This window comes from Danio rerio, chromosome 12 (assembly GCF_049306965.1).
Source record: "Danio rerio strain Tuebingen ecotype United States chromosome 12, GRCz12tu, whole genome shotgun sequence".
Taxonomy (NCBI): Eukaryota; Metazoa; Chordata; class Actinopteri; order Cypriniformes; family Danionidae; genus Danio; species Danio rerio.
In genome coordinates, this window is record NC_133187.1 from 12,047,186 (window position 1) to 12,060,047 (window position 12,862).

At 35.6% G+C, this 12,862-nt stretch overlaps 1 protein-coding gene and 1 long non-coding RNA gene across 14 annotated transcripts in view; one reads left to right on the top strand and one right to left on the bottom strand.

Moving 5' to 3' along the window:
- Positions 1–318: 318 nt before the first annotated feature.
- plekha1b (pleckstrin homology domain containing, family A (phosphoinositide binding specific) member 1b) overlaps positions 319–12,862 on the bottom strand; it is a 100,912-nt gene continuing 88,368 nt past the window's right edge. For 4 of the 13 annotated variants that reach the window (XM_073918270.1, XM_073918272.1, XM_073918276.1 and 1 more), the window contains one exon: positions 319–4,675. In XM_073918270.1, the coding sequence (XP_073774371.1) occupies positions 4,370–4,675 (306 nt within the window). In that variant the 3' untranslated portion in view covers positions 319–4,369. Of the gene's footprint in view, positions 4,965–12,092; positions 12,635–12,731; positions 12,775–12,862 lie in introns of those variants that run through there. The other 9 variants (XR_012387868.1, XR_012387867.1, XM_073918278.1 and 6 more) reach the window with 6 other exon arrangements.
- Positions 7,278–10,029, top strand: LOC137490434 (uncharacterized). The gene is made up of 6 exons (XR_011009895.2): positions 7,278–7,324; positions 7,645–7,757; positions 8,675–8,801; positions 8,975–9,060; positions 9,355–9,397; positions 9,495–10,029. It is a non-coding gene; the product is annotated as an uncharacterized lncRNA (long non-coding RNA).

Consider the following 12,862-nt stretch of genomic DNA (forward strand, 5'->3'; position numbering starts at 1 on the left):
ATGATTGGGATGCAGTTCAACAGATGATTCATCGGAAAAATCTACCTTCTGCCACTTTACCAAATAATCACCTAGTAGTCAAGTTATTATTTGTTTTTGTTTTTTTTCTACAAATGAACATCAGTTGGTAGCAAGACATTGAGCGTGCATTTTACACAAGTGCTCAGCTTTTTATAAAAGCTACAACAGTTGCATAAATACTCTCAGCTGAGCATTTTTAGAAGAGTGCTGAAATTTTCAGCTGCGCAAAAATGCTTTGGTGGACACGCAAAAAAAATTGGAGACGATTGGAATCAATAATAATAAACTGCAATAAAATTTCACAATATTACTTTTTTATTGTATTTTTTCAAGAAATACATGAAGTCTAGCTGAGCAAAAGTGACATCTCAAATATCTTTATTCCAAAATTTGGACCGGTAGTCTCTTTTATAAAATCAGTTAAGGTTCTTTTTATTACAGACTTCTTAAACAAAAAAATAAATACCAAACTTAAAACAATATACTTCCAGTTTTTCAAACCTTATTGCGTAAAATATACTAAACATATATATTTTCTACTGTACATTATGTGTTTTGATGCCTGACTTCCTTTAAAGCGTGTGAACAGGCATTGTGTGTTTTAGGCTACACAATCTCGCGGCAATTCTTAATGTTTTGATTTAGTGTCCAATTCAGCTAAATGTACACAATCTCATTTATGTATTTTAGCATGACTTGCTCTTCCCACAATGACGATTGGTTTTGAGGGTGGGGTTTGGGGGGCACATTTCCATTTAAATATCTTTTGTACTAATTCAATTGTTTGAATTCGTACAAATGAGCTATTTTAAGCACTGTTTCTGTCAAAAATTAAAAGTTAAATTTATTAGTGAGATTAGGCCAAGTCTAAAGATTGGGGGAAAATATCAGTTACTGCATAGAAATTTAAATTTAGATGCCACATTTGACCATTCCTCTCACATCTGACATAGTAATGCATCTTGAAATGGTCAACATGTTCCCTGCACAGCCTACCCTCTCAGAAATAAAGGAATAGGAGCTGTCACTGGGGCAGTACCTTTTTAAAAGAAACAAATTTGTACCCTAAAGAATCCACATTGGTACCTCAAAGGGGCATATTAGTACTCAAATGTACCTAAAACGTACCTATGAGTAGGCCCACAGAATTCCGCAGATTTTTTGGCCAGTATTATTTCGGTTTATTTACTTGAGTAAATGTGTGTAAATCTAGATTTATTCAGTTTTTAAATTAATTACAGTAATATTACTGACTAACATGAAAATGTTCATCTGATTTATGTACAATGCAGTTTTTACAGTAATAGTTTCTATCTTTTAGTAGAGAAATTATATGAATCTAAATGGATTTTCATTTAAACATTAAATAAAAGTTAAAAAGATATTGTTTTTTTTATTTTATATATTAAGCTTTTAGTTATGATACAAAAAAATAATAATAATTCCGCAGAAATCCACAAGGTTTTACCAAAATTCTCAGCAGAAATAGCAAAAAACGTCTATGAGGTACCATTATGAACCCTTCAGGTACAAATGAGAGCTCCAGTGACAGCTCCTTTACGTTTATTTCTGAGAGTGTACGGTTGAGATTTGAATACTTGAAGAGATTGGATAACCTTTCACTGGTGAAAATGTTTGTGTTTTTATATGCAATAGTCAATATTGTGCTGGCCAAAATAATTGCTGACACACTCTTATCACCCCAATTGACCATATGACTGCTATGGTATTTGAATAGCCAGCCCGAGTATCTTTGATGAACTGCAATATTGTTTGATACAGCTGATTTTAAGATCCCCCTTGTTTAAAATCAATCATTTTTGCATTTTCTATTGTTGTACACAACTGTGTCAAGCTGCTTCCCTTCATGGGGCTCAAATTTAAGTGTTTTTTTTATCTGGTTTTATGGCTGAACATTAAAATAAATGCTTACTGTAGGTCTATTTCACTGATTACATATTAAGATAACTTACATATTAAGAATTACACTACCAATGTTGTTAAAGGAACATTATAAAATTGCAAACCTTTCACCATTCTAAGCATAACAAATGCAGATACACCTTGCTCTGCAAAATTCACAGACTGGCTTTGACCATTCAAATATTGCAGATGAATTATGACTTGACTTATGCTGCCCATAGATACAGCCACACTGTAAAACCCAACAGTCAAGTTTATCAAATGAAATGAGTGTAGTTAACTCAAGTGAAAGTTATCTCTACTCATTTGAAAAGAGTTTTGAACTTAAAGTCGAAGGTAATGAGTTAATTAAATACCTCATTACTTCAACTTGGAGTAAGTTCACAGTACTCTTATAGATTCGTTTTTGAACTCAAATGGTTCGTCGTAATCGGTTTCCTCAAACAGTTTGAGTAACCTATTGGGTTTTACAGAACTCAGTTGGTTTGAGTTCTCTTCATTTATTATTTACTGTGCTAAAATTGCTTTGTGCTAAAATGGATTAAGTTCACAGTACTTATTAGGATTAGTTTTTTTTTAACTTAGATGCTTGGTTGCAATCGGTTTTACTCAAATGGTTGGAGTTACCTTAACTTTTTGGGTTTTACTATGCATATATAAATACAGTTAAAGTCAGAATTATTATCCCTCTTGAATTATTATTCCCAAATTCGATTTAACAGAAAGATGTTCATAAGTATAATAGTTTTAATAACTAATTTCTAATAACTATAATAATAACATACTTTCTAATAATTTTGAATTTCTAATATAATAAGATACTTTTACTCAGCTTAACCAGTTTAATTAGGCAAGTTAGGGTAATTAGGAAAATCACTGTATAACGATGATTTGTTCTGTAGACCAGTGGTTCCCAACCTTTTTTTGCCTGAGACCTGTTTTTCCTCCGGAAAATATTGTAAGCCCCCCTCAACATTTAATGATATTATCACTCATATAAGTTTGCAGTAAGAACGACAAAAAATGTTGTTTTCAAACAAACAGTATGTTTAATACTATATCTAGATATGTCTATGCACAAATTATAGCCTAATGTAAAATATAAAAGCAAAACTTCAGTAAGCCATTTGTAACCGAAAAGCGTAAGCCTTTGGCCTTTAAATTGGTCATATATTAGTTGCCAATTTTTAAAATGTTTCTTGTCAGTAGCTGTGATGTCCCTCATCTCATTTTGGGTATGTGTCAGTTCTTTTGCCTTCCGCTCAAAAAATGCTCTGAGCTTGTCGCGGAATTGGAGATGAGTCGACTGCAAATGTCTTAATAATCTGGACGGCCTCATGAATGGGTTAGCAAGAACTTTGGTGCAGAAAATACACTGTGGTCAGGGACTCTTTGCTTTGAGAGAAAGGAATAATACCATACTTCAGATAACTATCTTGGTGTTTCCTGCATTTCGTGTTTGAAGTATTGCTAGTGCTGCAACATTAAATCTTTTGAGCTTCCTCTCCTGGGTCCAGTATGCTTGGGTCATTAGTATTAGCTGCTGAAGGTGAATCAGTGAGACTGATTTTGTGGAGGACGAATTACAAACTTTTATACTTTAAGCTCAGCCAGGGGATAAAATAAACTAAGGCAACATGATTGTTCTAATTGTACACCGCTAAAAAACTTTAAAAATATGACGTGACCCCTCATAGAACTCACTGAGGCCCCCATGTGGGCCAGGACCCCCCTGTTGGGAACTGCTGCTGTAGACAATCGAAACCAAATATTGCTTAAGGGGCTAATAATATTGACCTTAAAAGGGTTTAAATAAATTAAAAAACGCTTTTATTCTAGCCTAAATAAAAAAATAAGAATTTCTCCATAAGCAAAAAATATTATAGGAAATACTGTGGAAAAAAAATCCTTGCACTGTTAAACATCATTTAGGAAAAATTTAAGAAAAAAAAAAATCACAGGAGGGCTAATAATTTGACTTCAACTGTATCTATGTGTAAGTGCGCTAGTACACCTAAGCGTTATTTCCCACTCACAGCATTTTCTTTCTGTTGTTATCAATGGAAGCGCTATGTTTTTCAGCAAGGTGTTCAGTGTGCATTTTACACAAAGTGCCTAGCCTTTTATAAACGCTCCAACAGTTGAAAAAATGCTCTTGTTGAGCGTTTTTAGAAGAGTGCTGGAATTTTCAGCTATGCAAATAAGCTTTGCTGGACACGTGCCCTAATTTCCCTTAGCAGAAAAATAATTGCCAACTATTGTTATCAACGAATGCCAATAACTTTGTGTAATAGTGTACAATTCTTTGAGAGGCTTGACATTAATTAAATTTCACAGTCCTTATTATCCCATGATGCATTGGGCTTGAGTCCCTACCGTTATCATTTGTAATGTGCGTGTGTGTAAAATACCCAGAACATTGCTGTTACACTTCGGTAGTGTGCAAGTCTTTATCTTTAGGGGAATTTGAAGGTGGTGTTATGTTGGTTCTTCTCTGCCAAGGCGAGCAGTCATCTGTGTTTACTTTAAGTAGATTTGGGGCGACTCCTGGAGCGACAGGCGCGCTCGTGCCCCGGCCCGCATGCTGGTTCGCTCTGCTCCCTCCCACGCCATGCTGATGGCCCGAGGGGAGATGGCATTCTGGGAAACTGAGTTCAGCAGGGACGGGTGAGCGAGAAGTTGGGAGACTTGGTTCATCGTGGTAGAAGGTCGAGGTTGGTTCAGCAGGCTCCTGCGGAGATCGAGGAACAGTTACAAAAACACCAGAACGCTGTGTCAGTTGGGACAGAGGAAACAGATTTTGTAGAGAGGGTGAAAAACTTGAGAACAGGGTGAAGCAGGAGTTACAGCAGGATGTTAAGTGCAGTTTGGGACACAGGCGGCAGTCAAACAATGGCAGTGAAAGCAACCAGGCTGGAAGATGTTGATCATTCTGGGAAACAGCAGGAAGAGGAGAGCTGGTAGTGCAGGAAAAGGGCTCGTTTTTTTGATTGTTAGTGTCTCAGTGTCACATTTAATCTCTGAAAGGGAAAATAAAAGGTGGAGATCAGATAAAACAGCATTGGAGGAAGACAGAAGGTAAAATTGTAGGACAAAATATATATAAAACAGACAGGTCTATTAAAAGGCTTTGAGGAGACAGTATTCACCGCAAACTTTTTAAACTCAAAACCAAACACTTTTTCACACGAAGGAAGAACTGTAGAAGTGTCTGTTCTGATCAACACTAAAGTTTGACTGTTTATAGTCAAATTAACATTTTTATTAAGCTCCTCTAATGTTTTTCTGGTCTGGACAGATCAAGATTTCATGTTGGTGTGAAAAAGAAGCACACTCTAGCATATGCTTTAAAACAGTGTAACATATATAATAAAATAGATACTTAATGCTCATTTTTTAGACAATTAAGTCATTTACAATACTATTTAGTTCTATTGTCTATTAAATATGGATAATTGTTTTGACAACCATTAACTAAAATATATTAAAGGGCACCTATGATGAAAACCAACTTTTGTAAGCTGTTTGGACAAGCTGTGTGTAGGTATAGTGTGTCCACAGTCATATTGTTGTAATAAAAACACAATAAGTCTCTCTTTTTGAATTCCCTGATGTTAAGGATCCAAATCCCAGTAGTTTTGAGGCCCATCCCAATGTGATGTAGGAGTGCTGTTTTCCCCGCCCACCAAATTGATTGACAGCAGTGTCTTAACATGACTCCATTGTAACGTGTATAATCATATCCACAAAGCAGGTAGTGCGCACCTCAAGAATGAGTTTTGCAGGTTTAAAAGTTTTTAAAATAGTGCAGGTTTGCAATAAAGACATTTGCTATGTAATTCAACACCGTAATTCAATTAGTACAATTATAAAACAAGATGCTTCAATCCCAGTTTGTGGACTTGGGTTTAGGTTTATTATTTATTTATTAAATTGGGTTTATTTTGTACATTAATATAACGGATGTCCATACAGCAGTAGGCATTAATATGTGTCTTGTCATATTTACTGTGCAAAAATAGTGCAAATCTAAACGTGTGTGTGTGTGCACAAACTTTATAACTACATTGTGTGTGACTCATCGTAGCAGAAAGGCTTCAATTAATTCCACATCAATACATCAAATAGCCATAAGGAAAGTTCTTACTGTAGTAAGGGAGATCTGCTTCATTCTTATCTGTCACTGTACTGTTTATCGACATGAAACGCAGCAAGTAAAGTCTACACCCATCAGAGTGATCAGTTTGAGTACCGCTTGATCTCTGTGGCTCTGATATGCACGTGGAAAAGGGGGGTGGGAAGAACCAGCTCATTTGCATTAAAGGCATAGGCAACATCTACAATATCGAAAACTACAAGCTCAAATATCCTAGATTCAGAAAGTTATAATGATTAATCTGATGAGTGTTTTGAACTGAAACTTTACAGGCACATTTTGGAGACACAAAGACTTATCTTAAATCTTGACAAATAGGTAAAATAGGTGCCTTTTAATGTAATTCATATTGAAACTTGTGTGTTAGCTCAAATAAATGTAAAAAATAAAAAATATCAAAAAATGCACTGCCTCAAATTTTTTCTAACAATAAAATATGTAAATATATATTAAATGCGCTTATTTAAAAATGACGAAATACATTATAACTTTTCAAAGCTTAAAATTAGGCAAGGCAAGGCAAGTTTATTTACATAGCACATTTCATACACAATGGCAATTCAAAGTGCTTTACATAAACAATAATAAAAGAAACAAGTAAAATAAAAATAAAAACAAATAATAAAAATGCGTAAAAACAAAACAAAACATAAAAACAGGTAAAATGTGATATAAAAGAATGAAGAAGAAGAGAAAAACATGATCGTGCAATCTGTCGGACGCAGCACAGTGCTCATTCAGTAAAGGCACAGCTAAACAGATGTGTTTTCAGTTTTGATTTGAATGTGCTTAATGTTGGAGCACATCTGATCATTTCTGGAAGCTGATTCCAGCAGTGAGGGGCATAGTGGCTGAAAGCTGATTCACCCTGCTTTGACTGAACTCTTTGAACTTCTAGTTTATATGATCCTAATGATCTGAGTGATCTGTTAGGTTTGTATTCAGTGAGCATATCTGTGATGTATTTAGGTCCTACACAGCAAATTCATCTGAGTTAAATTCTCGGTGTTGAAGCATTTCAGAGTAAAGTGTTGACGTTAAAGAGTTAGATTTTGATAAATGAATATAATAAGAGTTAGAATTGATTTTATTCAGTGCGAAATCAAGGAGTTATCTTTTCCACACTTGGTGGTGTCATTTCCAACATCCGGGAATTCATGCAGCCCCAGTCACTGAAGAATTTTCCAGACGCCATTTTCCATCTGAGGTTTAGAACAGCAACTGGTGAGTCAAACTACCTAAATGTTGGTATTTTACTGACTTTCTTTAAGGAAATACAGTTGTAAACATATTGTTAAGTTAATAACTTTAGAATGGAGTGACAATTTTAATCTTCTGCGGTTCATTCATGGTCGTTTGTGTATCTAGCTTAACTGCATTACTATTCACTTCTTTTCAAGAATGTTTTTATATATGCTCACGCATACATAGTGCATAAAAACATCAAATGTACATGTTCAACACATTTCTGTCACGCTTAATGCCATTTTGTGCGTTGTTACCCATCTGTAAAATAAAATTGACACTTCTCCTTTAATTTGAAGCAAACTAGCGAGGGAATCCCCTGAGCAGCCTAGCCTACTCTGCCCGGATGCTAACGGCTAACGTTACACAGGACGGTTTCCATAAGCTCTGGAGAGTTTCTAAAACATATCTGGTGAGTAAATGAACATATGCTTACTTGTAAAAGGCTTCCTGACTAAAACATATGATTGTTTGTTATTCGTGTACGTTAATTTGGTTATTTTAAACACCGCGGCCCTTTTAAACTGGTTCATTCGTGGCCGTCCATATATCGTTAGTTCAGACTCGCGTGATAACGTACGCTTGAATTATATTAAGCGTTGACAACCATTAAAGTCGGAATGTTAACATTAATGTCTTTAAATGACCGCGTTTGCACTTTCTCAGACATTTAAGGTTACAGAAGTCTCCTGGAAGTTGCGGGACTAACGTTAACGTTATCCCGCAAATGCACAGAGACTCCCAGATGCCCAAGTAGATGCCCGCAAATGAATGATAATCTCCCGGAAATCGCGCGTCTCCCGCCCGGTCATTAAACACTTTGCACACCCCTCTCCACCGCATCCCTCCCAGCTCTTCAGGTACGTCGCGCGCAACTCATCCCATTGCTCTTCAGGTACCCGCTACCTCCCGCAAATCAACTCTGTATCCCCCGAAAATGACTTTTCTCAACTCGGGATCTCTGACGTTAGTAAGTTAGGCTATTTATGTAGTCAGGAACATCTTAGTCAAGCTTCTTCTCCCGCATGATATTGTGCTTAAAACTATAGGCTAAACTTAGCATGTACTGTACACAACATTTCCTTTTTGTTAAAGACAATTTAGTGCGTTGTAAACAGCCACCTGTCTGTAAAATTAATCAACTGATTAATATTTGAGCAGCCTAATGATGATACAGGTTTGATTTGTAGATTTATTATCAATAATCAACATCTGAATCAAAAGATATCTAAAAAAGTGTGAGGCATACTTTGTGATGTTCATCTCTCCTTTTTATCTGAAGGTTATGCATATGTGTTAGATACTAATTTTTTGTTGTTTTTTTAACAGCCACAGTTCTCTATACAATAACACAAGACCCTGTGACGGTGGCTGATTAGAGACGGATGGTGTATTTCCAGAGTTGGTGAAATGACCAAGCACACCTTCTTGGTCATATGTGGTGATAATAATGAAGGTATGTTTGATAAAGTTCTGTATTTGTTTCACATAAGCTGAGAGGGTATTAGAGCATTAGAGTAACAAATGACATGAAGGTGATAAGTTTTGTATTGTGGGTGAACTGTTACTTAAATAATGTTTTGCTCTTTGCTTTGCACTTTTCCTCTTCTGCTTATCCTAATATTTTAGATTATATTTGGACCTGAAACATCTGCTAGACTCCAGTAAAGGTGGCGTCAATACTGGACCTGAAAGGGCCTAACAAGTTGAATCTGGTAAAGAAACATGCACGCGCACGCACACGCTTACAGAAAACTGTTGTTTGTGAAGTTTATGAATATTTTTTACACTGTGGCCAATATTTTGGGGAAGTCAGCATCACTAAATGATATAAAAGATTTTAAGCTCCTCTAAATTTTGCTCCAAGTGTTGTGTTAAATTCAGGATTCTGGACAGACAGCTGCCTGTTTTTCCAGTTCTAGTCATAGTGGTTAACCTAATTGTTTTTGGAGATCCAACAGTGATGTATGTGTTTTTTCTACTTTTCCATATCCTGTCACCTCAACCAGCTGGGAGAGTCAAGTTGTGGATCATCATGAAGATTTTCAAAAGGTGAGTTTAGATTTCTTGAATGTTTTATTTACTTTAAATGTTCTTTTAAATATATCATAGAATTTGATTGCAATTTGTTTTCAAACATTTTTCTTAGTCATGCTGGAGTCTTGAAGAGTTCTTAGATGAGCATCACCCTATATCCGTGCATCAGGAACCACCAGACGAGCGATCAGCAGCTACTACATCGTCATGGATAAAAAGGTCATTCTGTGGCTGGGAAGCACTTCATTCACAGGACATGCTTGATGAGATTTCCAAGCTCCAGTTTGTTTTCACACAAGTTTACAGCATTTATACCTTCATTTAAACTGCTGTGTTTGATATGGAGGACCAAGGAAACACCAGAAGTGAAAGATTTGCACGCCAAGTTATTTAAAATGTAATTTCACAAGAAAACTATGAGTTCAGAAGTAAACTATGAGTGACGCTATATTGAACTTTCAAATTGCTCTGATAACACATCAAGTTTGGACCAAAGGACTGAAACAGCCTTTTTGAGCACTGGTCATACATATTTTGTTGATACTGTCTGTACATTTAAAGCATATTTGACATTGTTGCATTTTAAAAACTGAATGAATTGTTGAAGTGGTGAATGTTTTCAAATAAAATGTTTTTTTCTTTTGTAATTTACAGTCTATTTTACCTTTTTAACATATTTACACTCAAGAGAGTTGAATAAAATAATATATTTCACCAGGCGGTGTTAAATATAGTTACATTTTTTAACTCTGTCCAGAGTTAAAATTAACCCTTACTTCGGTGTCAATGTGCCAACCCTTTTGAAAGTGTTGATTTAACTCTGTTTTGAGTGGACCCCATGAGACACTTTCAAAGTGTTGAAATTAACACCCATAGAGTTGTTTTGGGTCCCCATATTTTGCTGTGTAGGCCATTTAGTGATTCATAGACCAGTAATAATACTTTAAAATCTATTCTGAATGTAACTGGCAGCCAGTGTAAAGACCTGAGTACAGGTGTGATGTGCTCTGATTTTCTGGTTCTGGTTAGAATTCTGGCCGCAGCATTCTGGATGAGCTGCAACTGTCTGACTGTCTTTTTAGGAAGACCAGTGAGGAGTCCATTACAGTAATCCACCCTGCTGCTGATAAAAGCATGAACAAGTTTTTCTAAATCTTCACTAGAAACAAAGCATCTGATTCTTGCTATGTTTTTGAGATGATAGTATGCTGATTTACTGACTGCTTTGACATGACTGTTGAAACTCAGATCTGACTCAAGAGTCACACCAAGATTCTTGACCTTATTTTTTGTCGTTTGACCTTTAGTGCCAAGGTACGCATTTACCTTGAGAACCTCATCTTTGTTTCCAAACACAATCATTTCAGTTTTCTCTTTGTTTAACTGAAGAAAGTTTTGACACATCCAATTGCTCATTTCATCAATGCATTGGCATAGGGTGTCAATGGGGCTGTAGTCATTGGGCAGTAAGGCTAAGTAGATCTGAGTGTCATCAGCATAGCTGTGGTAGGAGATTTGGTTCTTTCTCATTATTTGGCTTAGAGGGAACATGTAAAGGTTGAACAGGAGAGGTGCCAGAATCGAGCCTTGTGGGACTCCACACGTCATGGGTGTCCACCTCGACCTATGGTCACCTATACTGACATGGTAACCTCTACCTTCAAGGTAAGATCTAAACCATTTGAGGACCGTGCCAGACAGCCCAACCCAGTTTTCCAGCCTATCCAGGAGTATGCTGTGATCGACAGTGTCAAATGCAGCACTGAGATCCAACAATACCAGCACTGTTATTTTACCTGAATCTGTATTTAGGCGTATATCATTGATTATCTTTATAAGAGCGCTCTCTGTACTGTGATGTGATCTGAAAAAATTAGGGGAATTCATCTCTTTTAATACACGTAAGAGAATTATTAACATTTACAGTTTTTTTACTGTAAATTTACTGTACTTTTAGGGTTTTTAGTACACTACAAGAACACATTAATTGCACTCTACTGTACTTCTTTTTCACAAGCTATATACAAGTTTCATAAGTTATATAAATTATGATAGTGATAATAACTGGAGATAATATTCTGTTACCATTCCGTTACCTGTAAATGCATATGATGAGCATGAGATTGAACCAATTATGATAATTTATTATTATTTTTTAAAAACTCTTTAAAGTTGAACCTAGCCATTCCAATTTTTATAATATTTATTTCTTAAGTTATTGTCATCTAACAGTTGTTTTGTAAGAGAGTCTGATAGTAATATGACATCAACATATTAGATTTGTTTGTACATTAGAGTCCACCTAATCATTTTAATATGTGCTGTAAATGCCGTCAGCCTAAGATACATGGTGATCACTTTTTATCTACAACATGCAATATAATTCAGTTAAACAAACTTGCATTTCTTTTCAAAATATAGATTTAGATTGTGATAAACCAATACTACACAGCAAAATATGGGGACCCAAAACAACTCTATGGGTGTTAATTTCAACCCTTTGAAAGTGTCTCATGGGGTCCACTCAAAACAGACTTAAATCAACACTTTCAAAAGGGTTGGCACATTGACACCGAAGAAAGGGTTAATTTTAACTCTGGGCAGAGTTAAAATATGTAACTATATTCAACACCGCCTGGTGTAATATATTGTTATTTTATTCAACTCTCTTGAGTGTAAAAATGGTAAAAAGGTCAAATAGACTGTAAATTACAAAAGAAAAAACATTTTATTTGAAAACATTCACCACTTCAACAATTCATTCAGTTTTTAAAATGCAACAATGTCAAATATGCTTTAAATGTTTTATTAGTACAGACAGTATCAACAAAATATGTATGACCAGTGCTCAAAAAGGCTGTTTCAGTCCTTTGGTCCAAACTTGATGTTTCATCAGAGCAATTTGAAAGTTCAATATAGCGTCACTCATAGTTTTCTTCTGAACTCATAGTTTTCTTCTGAAATTACATTTTAAACAACTTGGCGTGCAAATCTTTCACTTCTGGTGTTTCCTTGGTCCTCCATATCAAACACAGCAGTTTAAATGAAGGTATAAATGCTGTAAACTTGTGTGAAAACAAACTAGAGCTAGGAAATCTCATCAAGCATGTCCTGTGAATGAAGTGCTTCCCAGCCACAGGATGTCCTTTATATCCATGACGATGTAGCAGCTGCTGATCGCTCGTCTGGTGGTTCCTGATGCACGGATATAGGGTGATGCTCATCTAAGAACTCTTCAAGACTCCAGCATGACTAAGAAAAATGTTTGAAAACAAATTGCAATCAAATTCTATGATATATTTAAAAGAACATTTAAAGTAAATAAAACATTCAAGAAATCTAAACTCACCTTTTGAAAATCTTCATGATGATCCACAACTTGACTCTCCCAGCTGATTGAGGTGACAGGATATGGAAAAGTAGAAAAAACACATACATCACTGTTGGATCTCCAAAACAATTAGGTTAACCACTATGTCT